Source organism: Anthonomus grandis, chromosome 16 (assembly GCF_022605725.1).
Source record: "Anthonomus grandis grandis chromosome 16, icAntGran1.3, whole genome shotgun sequence".
In the NCBI taxonomy this organism is placed as follows: domain Eukaryota; kingdom Metazoa; phylum Arthropoda; class Insecta; order Coleoptera; family Curculionidae; genus Anthonomus; species Anthonomus grandis.
This window is the reverse complement of record NC_065561.1, coordinates 14,230,892-14,247,113: the sequence shown is the minus strand read 5'-3', so window position 1 is coordinate 14,247,113 and position 16,222 is coordinate 14,230,892. Positions and strand designations below refer to the sequence as shown.

The 16,222-nt window shown below is 33.2% G+C and overlaps 1 protein-coding gene across 1 annotated transcript; it reads left to right on the top strand.

Moving 5' to 3' along the window:
- Positions 1-1,793: 1,793 nt before the first annotated feature.
- LOC126745486 (tetraspanin-7-like) lies at positions 1,794-15,446 on the top strand. The gene is made up of 5 exons (XM_050453348.1): positions 1,794-2,177; positions 2,462-2,650; positions 9,220-9,396; positions 9,461-9,589; positions 14,678-15,446. The coding sequence occupies exons 1-5, from the start codon at positions 2,100-2,102 to the stop codon at positions 14,831-14,833; spliced, it is 729 nt and encodes a 242-aa protein (XP_050309305.1). The 5' UTR covers positions 1,794-2,099; the 3' UTR covers positions 14,834-15,446.
- Positions 15,447-16,222: the final 776 nt, after the last annotated feature.

The following is a 16,222-nucleotide window of genomic DNA, read 5'->3' as shown; positions in this document are numbered from 1 at the left end:
ATTAAAAGTTTTTCTAATATTTCTTCAGTTTGCAGTTAAGTAAATCATTGCAAGATTACTAACACTTGCTAGAGTGCTATGACAATTCATTTTAGACCTGCGACTGTGTAAGACAAGATTATTATATTTTATCTGGTTTTTGTCGATCATCAAAAATTAATAAAAAGGGCAACGATAACCGATGGGAATGTTAAGGGCTGACACGTAAAAATAAGGACGATCTGTAAGAATCTTTAAATTTTATGATTTTAAGAGGTTTTTCGGAGTTAACAAAATAAACAGAAATAGCACTTACCAGTTTTATGCGGGTAAAAAGGTCACTTTGGAGAAAATTATAATGTGTGGGAATGTTGGTATTTACAAGTTCTCAAAAACATTGGCGATGACAGATTTACCAAAATTTTAATCAAAAACAGTCGCGCAGCAGTACCCACTTGTTCTCCCGTAACTTGTCTCTAGTGTTGTGGTTAGTGCCTTTATTGAACTATCAAACCTATCAAATTACAAAGGTGAGAGTTTTCACTGAGCATTGTTTTACCTTATGTTTTTCCCATTATTTAAATCATTATCAGTACAAAGAAAGTAATATTTAAATGCGCATCCTTCCGTGCTAGGTGCAGTGACCTGATACCTTGGTACGTAAAACAACGCTAGCTAGTGTAAGTAGGTGTGTGGCACTAGTGCAACCCAGAGTGTTGTGGCACCTGGGATTATTTTATAGACTGTGTAATTGGCCATTACATCAGTGTGTTGTTTTGTAGAGTGCTTGCTAGCACTAGCCCATCAACTCGATACCTAACGCTGGACATCAGGTTTTGTTCTGCCTGGATTGGAGAACAACTCTTTAACAAGGTCTGCTGATGTCTATAATTTGAAGGATGTTAGTCTTATTGATAGTTTTATGGTATTGTGTACAGGTGCTATAAACCTGAAATGGCCTTGTGTAAACGTATTTTACTTTTATTTAACAATCACAATAAGTAGGGTAAAATATTTGCTCACAGGTACCTTTTACTTTTTAGATATGTAGTATAATATCATCTCATATCAATGATCTCGAATCCTGACGTGAGCAATACACAAGTTGCTGTAAGTATATTTATCGTTTTGCTACTGTTTAAAGGTTTACTGTTTACAAGTTTATTGTTGTGATACATTCTGAAAAGATGCTGTACATATATTAAAATCAAATAAAAATAACTTGAAGTATCATAATACGACCTCTCAAGAATTTAGGCCCTGACAACTGTGATTGTCACGGAATTTTTATTCTTTGTCACATGTTTTATAAGTGTTTGTTTAATTTTTTTCTTTTTTTCATATATATGATCATATTTTGAATACTACCAGTTAAGAGTGGTGTAAAGCCTTGTTTATGTTGAATAATAAAGCATTTTTGACTTTGACTTTAAGTAACTGATCTTTAGCTCTACAGCCTTTTTCATATCATTCAGTTTAGTTCAGTTTAATTTAGAGAACGTTGGGCAAAACATCGAGAGTACCATACGGTATACTATATACTAATACCCTGCAGCCTAGACTTCTACTATTCGCACAAATATCAGATATTAATTTGACACTAATTACCAAAGTAACATATGCAACAACACAACAACAGGTTCTTTGGTTCATTTCCAACAGTCGATACTTTTTTCCTCATTGCTTTAACGCTCTGTATACTGTATACTAACGAATGAATATTAACATTACGACCGCTTAACGATATAACAACAATCAGTTTAAACGACACTTAAATTATGCTAAACTTGCAGTTTAAATCGCATGGTTTCTTTAAATAAACTAAACAAACTCAATAAAATTCATGAGTGTTGCAAAAACTACAAATGTTATTTTAAAACGCATATATAAGCAAAAAATCGATTTTCGAGCGCATGTCTGTCATGTAAACGTGATAAATCCTGGAGCGGCATCGGGATATCGGGAGAGCCCATATCAGCACTTGCTTACAAGGACAATTATTGCTCTGATAAGCTTATTTGATAGTTTTTTTTATTAAATCGTGTGGGTATTTGCGGTTGTGTGTGTATTAAGATTTTATTAGTGTTAAATAAGTTAAAAAACTACAGCCTTAAAAAAAAATGGGAAAACATCTGCAGACCGTCGCAGCTATGGCTTGCATGAAGAGTTTCCTTATGGTGTTTAATGTTATATTTTGGGTAAGTCATTGACTTGAAATTCTAAAAGTATCTTAGTACTTTCATTAATTAATTAAGAAAAAAAATATTTTTTAATAGTATCTACTTCAAGGTCACTTTCCTGAACCTAAACACCTGTTTCAATTTCCTCGAACTATTTTTATAAACGCACAGACTTCTATTGATTTTCTATTTTCGACTATCTTAATATTAAGATCCTCAGTAAATAACCTTTCTTACATCAAACCATATGGTGCAATTGCGTCGTTTTCTTTTATGTTTTTTTTTTCTTATACATTTCGCAGGTTTCTGGAGTTGCTATTTTATCTATTGGAATATGGATGGAAGTTGAACTGCATAAATATATGGAAATGAGTACCGAGTTCAGTGGTACTGCTCCATACGTCCTAATAGGTACTGGTACGCTGATAATATTAATTGGTACTCTCGCGTGCTGCTGTACTGTTAAGGGGCAACCTGTGTTACTATACGTGGTAAGTTATATTTTTACGATTAATTATTATTTATTTAGGCTAAAAAAGATTAAAATGACAAACTTATTAACAAATATTTAAGGTAACATTTATATTTTTACATTTTCTTTACTTAAAAAAAATATATATTTTAATCATTTTATGTATCTTTGAATTTATTGGAATATATTATGTGTAATACTGGGAACTTTACCTAATAAGTTAAATATAGCAAACAGCTTGAGAAGAGTAAAACATAGATTTTCTTAAAACAATTTTCAAGGCATACTCTTGAGTGAAAATCAAAGATAGAGTTTTATTAATTTATAGTTTCTAAACTGTCTTAGCTGGTATATATACGTGCTATAGTATTTTATGAATACGTTTTCTAATTTTGGTTATTACATATTATATGTGTGAGTTTAAATTAAAATTTGATTCAATTGTAACTCCAAGATATCTGATTTAATTTATTTTTGTTATTTTTAACTTGCATTTACAATAAGCATGGTCCAACCATAGATCTTCATGTACAGTCAGGTTGAAAACTAGATTTGCGCCTTATGACCGGAAAGCAGACAAAGTTGGATTTATTGTCAAATAATTAAAATCAAATAAGTTCTTAATAATTCTTATGGCAATTTCTACGTTGTGTTTTCAAGACTCCCTCAATGTATTATTAAGTTTTAGTCTTCGAGTTGTGCTGCTTAGATAGGAATCAAACAGCCTATTGCCAATGCGTCGATTCCTATTTTGTACAGTTTGTCAAGCAAAATGTGTTACGGTGTCAAATGATTTACTTAAAGCAAGAAATATGCAACTGTAATTATCTTTAAATCTATATACTTGCTTTGAGATTATGTTGTTCTTCTAAAGAAACTCATTTTAATCTAGTTTGTATACACTTCCCAATTAATTTAGAAAGATCGCTGGCTAGTTATATTGGCCGATAATTACTGGAAAGTTTTTGTCTTCAAATTTATAAATAAGAGATATTTTGTAAGCAAAATGGAAATTTCTTCGTTTTAAAAATAAGATTTATTAACTACTTTAAAGGCTTTAGCAGATACAAATCATTGTATTTTAATGCAAGAACAGTAATTTCGTCGGTACCATGGGCAGATTGAAAGAAGTCGTCCATATTCTCAAAGAGACCCTGATATAAATAAATCAAAGGGGAACAACACAAAGTTTCAAAAAATTCTTTAATTTGTTAGAGTGGTGACACGTTTTTTGCTCCTAAGAGCATCATCAGACCTAAAAAATAATGTAAACAAACCAAATAAAATTACAAAAAGACCTTAAAGTAAAACAAAAAAGTATACCTCAAGAAGGTTAAAAACACGACCGACTGGGTCAAATATACACACACACTGAACGGTAAAATATAAGTTTAAAAATCTGACGTCACAAATATATAAAAAACAATAACATAGAACTTGAATACAAGAAAATAATAAAAAAAGTAAAGAGGAACTATCGAGATTTGAACCTACAACCTTGCAGCAAGACTGTTACCGTTTGCTGCGTTGACCGCTAGCTATCGTTCATGCGATAGCTTGAAAAGAAAAGAAGGGACTACAAGATGTTATTAAAAATGAATCCCAGCTCAAAATTAAACACGTTGTTAACGCAAGTTAAAACTGGACTCTTCTTCACTCTTGTAATCTCTAGCTTCTCTAGAAGATCCAGCTTTTTGCCCTTCTGGCAGTCATGAACCACTGCCACATTATTGGGGTAGGAAAAATTATGACCTGTTGACAATAAATGATTGGCAAACGCTGACTTGGTCTCGACAATATCGATGGCTTTAAACTTGTTCAGCAGACCTAGATGTTCTTGTACCCTTGTTAAAATTTTTCTGCCGGACTATCCCACATAAATCGTAGGGCAATCGGCACAAGGCAAACTATAAACTCCCGATTTCGAAAGCGGATCTGGCTTATCCAATGGTTTAACCAGATTTCGCTTTACGGAATTAGAAGTCTTCAAAACGATTGAGATGTTAAAAGGTTTAAAGAATTTCGCCACCCCCTGGGAAATATCTCCAAAGTAAGTTAAACATCTAAAATTTGTATTATTACATCCCTTTCCTTCTGATGTACAATGTGGTACGAAAGTTTGTACTTATTAAAAAACTTAAAATATCGTTTTTTGAAACTTGATAGAGGGAAGTTATTGTTGATTGCAATAGATGTTTTATATTGTACTCTTTTTTTAAAAAAATTTTTGGAGAGAGGTAAACTAAATAATCTATAGAAGAATGAGTTAAGAGCAGCAAACTTGTGTTGGCCAGGAGGAAGGTAATTAAATTGGATAATATTATCCGTAAAGGATGGTTTTTTGTACACTTCAAAAGTTATTTCATTGTTGTACCTAGTCAGAAGTAAATTCAAAAATGGTAAAGTCTTATTAACTTCTTTTTCCAAAGTAAAAATTATGTTACTATGAAGAGAATTTACGAAATTCAAAAATCCCGCGAAATCATCGTCGTTTCCTCTCCAGACTAGAAAAATGTCATCGACGTACCTTTTGTATGTAATTATAAATTTAAAAAACTTACTAACCATAATTTGATTTCTTAATGGCTCATAAATACTTCTTTAATGTAGTTAACTCTAAGCTGAAATACCTATATTTTACTTTGACTCTCAGGTTATCCTTTATAGAGTTTTCTTCTTTTGATTACAAGTGTAGAGATAACATAGAAATATTTGGTAGAAATACTTATAATAGACTAAGTAGGAAACTGAAAATGTTGGTAACATCAAAAAATCTTAGATCAACGGTAAACTTGGAAGAACAGGAGGGGCCGGGTAAGAACTGCTTTCTTTTCATAAACGCTTTCTTAACCTCACTAATGTATCTTTCACCAAAGAGGAAGAAAATATCCTTAACCTTAACTTAAAATTTAATTTTACCCAAAATATAAATAAAAATGTTAAAGAAATCCTAGCAGTGGAGGCTGAGAATATACTTCAATCTAACAATATACCTAATAAAAACATAGAGCCAGAATTATAAATTTTCTTAATTCAGAAGGGATAAATAGAACACCGCATAACTTTAACAAAAGACATTTAAATTCCCTTAAAAATAAAATTCAAACACACAATCTCTTAATAGACTAAGGCAGACAAAGGCACTTATCTGGTAGTCATGAATAAGGCTGATTATGTGGATAAAGTTTCGGAATTTCTATCTGGCGATGATTTTGTTTCGATAAATAAAGATCCCACTCCTAGCTTTTTTAACAAATTTAAGAACTGTCTAGACCGTTGCCTCATAACTTTAGAGTATTTCGAGTCCAATAAAGCCAGCCTATACCCTATGAACCCTAGAACCCCCTCACTGTACGGCTTACCAAAAATACATAAAGAAGGTATTCCTATGAGACCAGTAGTTTCTTGAATGAATTTTCGATCAAAAATTCAATAGAATTTGCCAATTTTGTAAAAAATATAAATATACCCGATAATGCTATTTTGATTTCCCTGGACGTAAATAATCTCTTTCCCAGCATACCCGCCTCAGAATGTTTAACGTTAGTTGAAGAATTGCTTAACTCCACCAACCTCCCTAAGTTAGTTATAGACAACCTCGTATGTCTCTTATCGCTGGTTTTGGAACAAAACTTTTTTAAATTTTTAAGCAATCAGCAGGACTCGCTATAAGCTCATGCCTTTCACCTTTCTTAAGGAAAGTATTTATGAGCCATTTAAAAAATCAAATCATGGTTAGTAAGTTTTTTAAATTTATAATTACATACAAAAGGTATATCGATGACATTTTTCTAGTCTGGAGAGGAAACGACGATGATTTGGCGGGATTTTTGAATTTCGTAAATTCTCTTCATAGTAACACAATTTTTACTTTAGAAAAAGAAGTTAATAAGACTTTACCATTTTTGGATTTACTTCTGAGTAGGTACAACAATGGAATAACTTTTGAAGTGAACAGAAAACCATCCACTACGGATAATATTATCCAATTTATCCAATATCCAAATTATCCAAAGTACAAACTTTCGTACCACATTGTACATCAGGAGGAAAGGGAACGTAATAATAAAAATTTTAGATGTGGCGAAATTCTTTAAACCTTTTAACATCTCAATCGCTTTTAGGACTTCTATAATTCCGTGAAGCGAAATCTGGTTAAACCATTGGATAAGCCAGATCCGCTTTCGAAATCGGGAGTTTATAGTTTGCATTGTGCCGATTGCCCTACGATTTATGTGGGACAGTCCGGGAGGAAAATTTCAACAAGGGTACAAGAACATCTAGGTCTGGTGAACAAGTTTAAAGCCACCGATATTGTCAAGACCGAGTCAGCATTTGCCAATCATTTATTGTCAACAGGTCATAATTTTTCCTGACCCAATAATGTGGCAGTGGTTTATGACTGCCAGAAGGGCAAAAAGCTGGATCTTCTAGAGAAGCTAGAGATTACAAGAGTGAAGAAGAGTCCAGTTTTAACTTGCGTTAACGACGTGTTCAATTTTGAGCTAGGACTCATTTTTAATAACATTCCCTCCTTTCTTTTCAAGCTATGGCATGAACGGTGTGACCTAGCGGTCAACGCAGCAAACGGTAACAGTCTTGCTGCAAGGTTGTAGGTTCAAATCTCGATAGTTCCTTTTTACTTTTTTTATTATATTTTTGTATTCCAGTTCTATGTTATTGTTTTTTATATATTTGTGACGTCAGTTTTTTAAACTTATATTTTACCGTTCAGTGTGTGTGTATATTTGACCCAGTCGGGCGTGTTTTTAACCTTCTTGAGGTATACATTTTTGTTTTACTTGAAGGTCTTTTTGTAATTTTATCTGGTTTGTTTACAATATTTTTTTAGGTCTGATGATGCTCCTAGATCGACACTTTTTGTTGTTCTTCTTTGATTTACCATGAGCAGAGTTATTTTTGCGATTTTTTATTTGTTCTATTATTTCATTTTCAGTTGTCGGTCTAAATAACATAGAAATTAAAACTCATTTACCATTTCTTTTACGTATTCGTTTTACGTTACGTTTTTATTATGTATTTATGTTATATATTTATGTTTATATCATTTCTATTGCGTATCTTGCGTTATTTATGGTTTTATTTTACCTAGCTTACTCTTATTTGTTTTGTGTCCGTAACATAACCAACATGTTTTTTAATGATGTTGACAAACAGCATAAATATTATTTAATATGTTGTAATTGACGTTTTTCGGTTAGATGAATATTTACTACTTTAGGATAGTGGTCTGATATAGCATCTACTTCTGATAAATTATTAAATTCCTCGTCGATCTTCAATCACCCTTGTAGGATTATTGATTTGATTATTTGGACCATGCGTTTGTAAAATATTTGAATATTCAACAACTTCTTTATACAAAAATATTTCCATCACTCGCATGTAATTGACAGGTATTAGAAAATGATATTCATTGAAAATTAAATAAGAAATATAAATATTCAGGATTAGGTGACAGATAGTTATCTAACAAGTTGTTTTGATTAGGGATTTTAATTTTTTAATTAAATTTTAAATTTTTGGAAATTTTATTCCAACAATTCAGTCAGATATGCTTCTGAATTAATTAAAATGGCTAGGTGGCAACCTTAAACTCGAAAAATTCATCCATTATCCCAAAGATGCTGGTCATACAATTTTATAAAAGGTAAAAGCACAAAATCTACAGCATCACAAAAACATTTAATAAAATGAAAAAGGTTACATGTTTGTAATGATAAAGGTTACATGATGCTCTAGTCGATCGAAACATGTAACCTTTGTCATTTTATTAAATGTTTTTGTGTTGCTGTAGATTTTGTGTTTTTACCTTTTATAAAATTATGCCACCTTTTTCTTTGTGCCTAATATTTAATCACTTTTGTACCATAGATATTTAAAACCTTTATTTCTCGGTCAGAGGATATACACCTTTAATGAGCTTGAGTTAAATTAACTTTAGATGCAAGGAAAGTGCATTTCTAAAAAACTTAAAAAGATGAAAACAATGTGGCACCTTCCAAGATGTTTAGTTATTAGAATGAAACTGTTCAGGATAATATATAGGTGTGTATCGATGAAGAAACAGTATATGTTTATAATATTCTATGTTTGTCGCTTCATTTAAAAAATGTTAAGTTATGATTCTTCTAATTTATTCCTAGTCAATCATTTCTTATCAATTTAAGAATCACTACATACTGCTGATCTTTATATTTTTTTATAGTAAATCTGCTGTTAATTTTGCATCTTTAATTGCCAAAAGCTTAATAAAATGCAACAAAAATTGACCGACATAATAATTTCCCAAGCATAATAAATCAGTTTTCTAGATCTAAAATCACCATAAACAATCTAAATGGTGACTGTTTAGCATTTTAATACATCGTGAAATGGCAGCGTTCCATGCGATTCCTTTTCGCATGGACGACTCTTTATAATGACGAACGGTAGCCTCATCTTTTTCTTAATTATCGTTCTGCTCTCACCTGAACTGAAGGCTGATGGGAGAGTTCATTGTTCTTTTACACTATAGTATTGTTATTTTTTTTTAAATATTAATAACTGGTTTTTAATTTATTTCAGTATGGCGCCTTTCTGGCCATAGTTTTCGTACTAGAATTGGGAGCCGGAGTATCAATCTTCGCTTACCGTGCTAAACTTACCGATGGTTTTGACAAAGGGCTCACTAGGGCTATGATGAACTATCATAATGATAGTAACAGTCAAGTGTCTTCCGATTTGGATTTGATACAAAAAACCGTAAGTGATAAGTTAGCTTTATTATATAAGTTATTAATGACAATATTGTTTCTTTTTATAATAGTTGCATTGTTGCGGTAACCATAGAGCACGTGACTGGTTAGATCTCCCACACGCCCTACCAATTCCACCCTCGTGTTGCATTAAGGACGGATGCAATACAGAATTGGAAAAGGATGAAATTTATACTCAGGTTAGTATTTTTCCAATTAAAGTCAAGCAAATCACTCACATCACACATAAAATATAATCTACAAGAGAATCTCTGTTGATTGATCTAACCCTTAGATTAAAAGACTAGAATCTATTACCTCGTTGCATAAATCGGGAGATAAAACAATTATTAGTAATTATAGACTCACCCATAGCTTTAACCAGTAATCTTAAGTACATGAAACTTAGACTTAACGAGTTTAAAAAACAAATTATTTTTTGTCAAAATTTCAATTTGGATTTAAACAAAGTAAAAGTACAGGAGATGCGGTCAATTGTATTACAGAACAGATAGGAAAGTGTCTCGACTGTGACGTGCGGTGCATGGCAATATTTCTGGACCTCAGCAAAGCGTTCGACACTGTGACACATGATATTCTGCTAGAAAAACTGGAACATATTGGGATTTGAGGGATCCCTTACAACCTGTTTAAAAGTAACAATAACCAAAGAACACAAAGCACCAAAATAAATGGATGTGTCAGTTTGCCTAGGTTGGTAGAATATGGTGTGCCTCAGAGAACTGTCCTTGGACCGGTATTGTGACCTAATGTCGGCATGGTGTGTTTTTCGGATGATACCGCAATAATGATTAAGGAAAAGGCTTGGAAGGATGTAAAGACTGTTGCGGAGTCTTCCATGAAAAAAATCAAAACTTGGCTTGGTTTAAATTATTTAACACTAAACTCAGAAAAGTCAAGCTTTTTATGCTTTTCTATTGATTCAAGAACATCTAGCACATTAAAAGAGATCACATTACATAAAAATGACTGTGGCATAACTGAATTTTCTTGCACCCATCAAGTAAAAAGGCAGACCAGAGTTAAATATTTAGGTATTATTTTGGATGAAAATCTAAAGTGGCACCACCATGTTGAGTATATTTTCACTCGAGTTCGGAAACTTATTTATAAATTTCGTCAATTAAGATAATTTATGCAAAAAAAAAATCCTTACGACCATTTATCAAGCTCTGGTTGAATCAATTATAAACTATTGCATAACAGCATGGGGCGGAACAAGTAAGACCATCCTGAAACCTCTTATGATTACCCAAAAATATGTTCTGAAGGTAATGTTTAACAAACCAACATTGTATTCCTCGAATATTTTATTTAGAGAAGCTAGACATTTTCAAAAACATGTTGTGGGATATCATGGCCGCTGTGGATGATGCGTTGACGAAGTTCATCCAAACTTTCAGGTTGGGGAGTAAACACAATAGATTTCAAATGACCCCATAGAAAAAAGTCTAACGGCGTTATATCTGGAGATCTAGCAGGCCATTCTATAGGCCTCCTTCGCTCTATCCATTTATCTGGAAACTCGTTGTCTAGCCATTGCCGAATGGGAAGAACATAGTGAGGAGAAGCACCGTCTTGCTGGAAATATATTTCAGATTGATGTAATTGCTCTTTTGGTGCCAGGGTGTTGCTTGATATGCTTGACTCATTCAGACTATCTATTGCAATTCATTTGCGATTCCTAGTAAGCATATTCTCTTAAGTCTTCCGAGGATTGACCTGCATTGGCTCATATATGTCATTAACTAGTTAAGATAGTTAAGTGAGTCTCCTTGAAGCTGATATTGTAATGGATGTATCATCGGCAAATTCGAATATCTAATTATCATCTTCTTTATGGGGGGGTGAGACATCAAGAGTGAAACATGAATCTTATGGCATTTCTGCTAGGATTTGGAAGAGTATGGATAAGTATTTACTAGTGGAAATGCAGAAACTTCTGTTCTGCAAGACGGAGTCGACCAGTCTTATCAGGTACCTGGAAGTTGCGTATTAGTCAAGAATAGCACGTGGATACTTTGGACATTTGGAAAAATATCTGCTAGATATAAGTGCAACAAAGACAATTATAAGGCTCGACACGTAAAACATGTAGCTAAGGTTCTATAATCAAAATGGCGTTTACGAACAGCCAGCAGATATCCATGGTAAAACAGACGTCACGTTAAGCATATAAAAAGCCACATTTGAACATCCTGTTATACACTAAGGGCTTAGAGTTGAGCTTGAAGTAGTGGTAATGAGTTATAAGTTATATGCTGTGTTTCATTAATAAATAAAATACACTACTTGTATTCAGCGTAGAATAAATGTCTTATTTAAGTAGTGAGTCCGGAAGAGAGAGATGAGGAAGTTATTTCCTCTTACTTATTGCAAGAGGGAAGGAGGGATGGTTTGCCTCCCTTAATATGTGATAAATGTAATATATTAAAGCAGGTCGCAACTGAACACCTTAAATCAGAGATCAATTTAAAGAAGTAAGGCAGGACCAGAAAAATTCTGGAGCCAATAACTAAGCGACGAATACGCAAAAACAGAAACCCAATGGAATATAGATGCATCCATAAAATGATTTAGCGAAAAATCAGAAATGCGAAAGAGGACTTACTGAGGGGAATGGTGTGAGGAACTGGAAGACTTGCAAGCAAAAACATGTAGTTTCAACCTGTACAAAAAAATAAAGGAAATATCTCGGGCAAATAAGCAACAAGCATCATATAGACTGTAATACTAAGTGGTTATAATAAGTACCAAGAAGCACCAAGGAAATAGTCATATGGGAAAATTACATTTCAGACTTTTGTGCCTACTGAGAAATGCCATCTACTAGCAGAAATAACGACGGTCCTACCACAATTAAATGTGAACTTGAATATACTGTTAATTAACTGAAGAACAATAACTATATAACTTTGGTAACATTCCAACAAAATAGCTAGAGTCTACATTCATTCCCAAGAAGCAGAATCCTCGTCAATGCAATAACTTTAGGTTGAATAGTTTAATGAGCAATGCCCTAAAGATCATTTTCAGAATTGTCCACAATCGAATCTAGAAGAGATACAAACGTGTAATCTCGAAAGAATAGTTTGGATTTAGGAGAGTCATGAGCAATTTCTGGCTCAGAAATCCAAGGACCAGCAAAAGAGTCTATACATATACTTTGTTGACTTTAACATGGCATTTGACAGAGTTGTACATGCGGGCCTCCTAAGCTCCCTTGTCAACGTGGGCATTTATAGAAAGGAGATCCAGTTAATAAGGAACTGTATTGGTATCAAATAGCAAAAATAAGAACAAATAATACTACATCTGCAGAAATAGAGATTTGTAAATGTCATGGATGCATGTTGTCACCGGTCCTTCTTAATGTTTTTTTGAAGGAGTTGTTCAATTCCGCACTAGAGAATATTTAAGATGGAATTAAAGTAAATAGGGAAACCGAAAACAGCATAAGATGCTGATGATAAAGTAATAATGGCAGACACAGACGTTTGGCTTCAGAATATTATTGATAGCGTTCAAAGAGTATGCTGACACCATGGAATAAAAATCAACATTAAGAAAACAAAGACAATGTTATATCCCGATTCCATTGTAAACCGAGTCCTAGAAATGGTAAATCATTTTCAATATTTGGGTTTCTGGATTGAAAGACACAAACTCAGATAATTAAATAAGGATGATAATAGAATTGAGCATGCGTGCCAAGGATTTATGCGATACAAGTGACTCCTCTCTGATTCATACTTTGACCTGAGACTGGTGAGGTGTTACGTCTAGTGAATCCTGTTATACGACCTTAAGTCATAGAAGTTAAAAGCGGGCATGATGAATAGATTAGAGGCGTCTGAAATCTGGTGCTACAAACGAATGCTGAGGATTCCTTGGATGGAGAGAGTTACGAAAGATGAATTTCAAGCAAGTCCTTAGAACGGCACAAGATAGACATGACTTTTCCAATATGATTGGCAACCTTCATTAAATACGGCATTGAAGAAGATGTGATAGTAAAGTCTGGTGATCTGATGCACTATGGAGTATTTCTTTCATAATCCACACTTTCTGGGAGTCTTTCAGTGGTGTCTTCTAGGTCTCTTAGGATTAGTGTTTCTACGACTTTTCTCATAGTTGACTGATTGACCCTGACGGTTTAAGCTTAGGACTTCCATTGGGATAGGAAGTGAGTGTATAGAAACACTGCGTTAAAAATTCCAGTAAGTTCATCTCGCTATCAGGCAGATGTTTAAGCGCCAAGTTGTGAGTGTCTTATCTTATTTACAAGGTCATGCCTGATGTGCGGTCTTGGTTGTAATTGTTGCTTGAAGCTTGTAGCACCTTTTAGGAATAACTTAGTGGCTAATCAGCTATAGATAAACGTGGCAAGCAGCATCGGTAGACAGATTCAGACAGTGGTAATAATTAGATCTGTCTGACTGTTATTTTAATATGTCAAGTGACATAGTCAGCCGTGATGTGTGGTTTTGGCTGTATGTATCGCTTAAGGTTTCTAGCACCTTTTAGAAAGAACTAATTGCTCAGCTATATTAAACGTCGCGAGCATAATCGATAATTGGATTCAAGCAGAGCTTACAACTAAGACTATTGACCATGATCTGAGGACCTCATTGTGAACGAAGGTATTATTCATTATATATTAAAAAGGTCATAGTGGTGGAGAAAGAAGTGTTAGTATTTCCAGGCATGTAAATCGGACCATACTACTGTACAGTAGCTTAGCGGCGGTTGCAGCATAGAATGCTGATTAAAAAAATATTTAATAAAGTACTAGCCATATTTGTGGTTTGGCAAAATGATAACTAAGTATTCATTATTGGATCAAGTCATAGTATCTTTTCCAGTTTCTCTTATATAGTTCAATATACAATGTCTGTGATAAATGTAATAGGTTAAACTCGAGGAATTTCTTGGGCATGAGGACATGTGGTATTGCATTACGTCATTAATTTGTATGAATCTGACTGTCCTAGGTTAAATCATGCTTTCTATAAAAAATCTTATCTGAATCCGGGTACTATTTATTACCTAATGTCTATTTATTACCTATGTAAGAGAAGCATTAGAGAAGAATTAGATAGAGCTGTGGTAAGAGCTTATATCTGTTAGTTTTTACGAAACTTATTATATATATCATCTACGTTCTTTGTCCTTCCAATGTACGTTGTAAATAAGCTTTGTACGATTGGATTTATAAATACAATAATATTTAGAAGTGTTTACTCAAATTTTCTCTTTTTTTCTAGGGATGCTATGAAAAGGTAATTGACTTTCTCGATGCCAACATTGGAATAGTAGCTGGCGCAGCGGTAGGAATCGCTTTCTTTCCACTACTTGGAGTCGCCCTCTCTTGCTGCTTGGCAAGCATCATTAATAAAGCTAAATATGAACCGATGGCTTGAAAGAAAACCCGAAGTATCCTAAATTTATTAGAAAGGGATCTTTAAATTTACACATTCTTTCACTAAACTAAGAATGTTTTTCCACTTTCTATCCCTTTCCTTCTTACTTAGCTATATTGTTCTAACTTGTTCAATTAATTATATATTCCGAATCAATTACCTTATATATCAACGAAAACTATTACTCCAACCTACATATTATATATATTAATTATAAGAGTTTATCATTATATATTATCTTACACCTTTTGTAAGGAAAAATGAAGCTCATTTAACAGCAGACTAAAAAAACTGATTTTTGAACTATTTTTATCCAAAAGTAGACACCATAAAATAATGGAAATATTTTTTAATTGTTTATGTATGTATATATGACATTAGATTTTTTTAGAACGCTCTAAGAACGTGAGTGATATTAATGTTATCGAGAACTGAATTATTAAGAGCAGTAGAAGTATAATTACAGGAAAGTTGCACAAGTTATATTTAATATGCGCACTCTATTGACTGTTACGCAAATATATAAACGGTAATCAAGTTTAATGTAAGCATGTTTAATCAACATTTTAATATTTTAACAAAAATATATAATAAAAATATTTAACATATAAAATATATGTGTTTTTTTTAAATTCACGTCATGCCTAATTAATTAAACAATTATAGAGCAGTAAACCAGTTCGGTCTGATACCTACTCGAAATCGAGTTGTTAAAAAGTGTTTTAATCAGGCCGTGGTGCCACATCTTACTGTAGAAATGCCAAGAGATACTAAGAATGAACCTATAAAGAAATGGCACACTTGGCATATTACCATATCTTGTACCTGCCTAGTTATTCTGTCGGTTCTGAGATCGTTATTAGTGACTTTGGATTGTTAGAAAAATGTACTGAAGCACGTTGACATCTGCCTTATAATCTCTTAAGTTTGGAAAGTTTTTGAGTGCAGAGTGGATCTTGTAACAAATGTAGTTAAAGTTTTAAAAAAATTAAAGGAGACGGGGAGTCGTTTAACTCATTCGAGAAAAACATCTGGTCTACTTTAATGTAGTTACTTGGCTATTGATGCCGTAGCTAACAACCATCTTTAGATGCGCAATGCGCCTGCCTAGTTTCACTTCTTTTACGTTAGAGCTCTACGAGTACGTGATACGTAGGCATACTGCTCCTTATGTATGATTCTAACGTTAATCGACACTTAGCTACGATTACTTGCGAACAGCAGCGATTAAAACCGAGCAAGCTGCGTTTTTGAATCAGCTGTCTAATTGCCAAATCGAAATATAGATTTTCCTTCAGTATTTGTAATTTGATCTAGGCTTAATTGCCCTTACAAGTAACATCTATTTCCAAAATGTTCGTTCTGAGATAAATCTCAAAGGAGAACATC

Coding starts and splice junctions, on each gene's coding strand:
- LOC126745486 (XM_050453348.1), top strand. CDS start 2,100: ATGGGAAAACATCTGCAGACCGTCGCAGCTATGGCTTGCATGAAGAGT. Junction 2,651..9,219: donor AACCTGTGTTACTATACGTG/GTAAGTTATATT, acceptor AATTTATTTCAG/TATGGCGCCTTTCTGGCCAT. Junction 9,590..14,677: donor AGGATGAAATTTATACTCAG/GTTAGTATTTTT, acceptor CTTTTTTTCTAG/GGATGCTATGAAAAGGTAAT.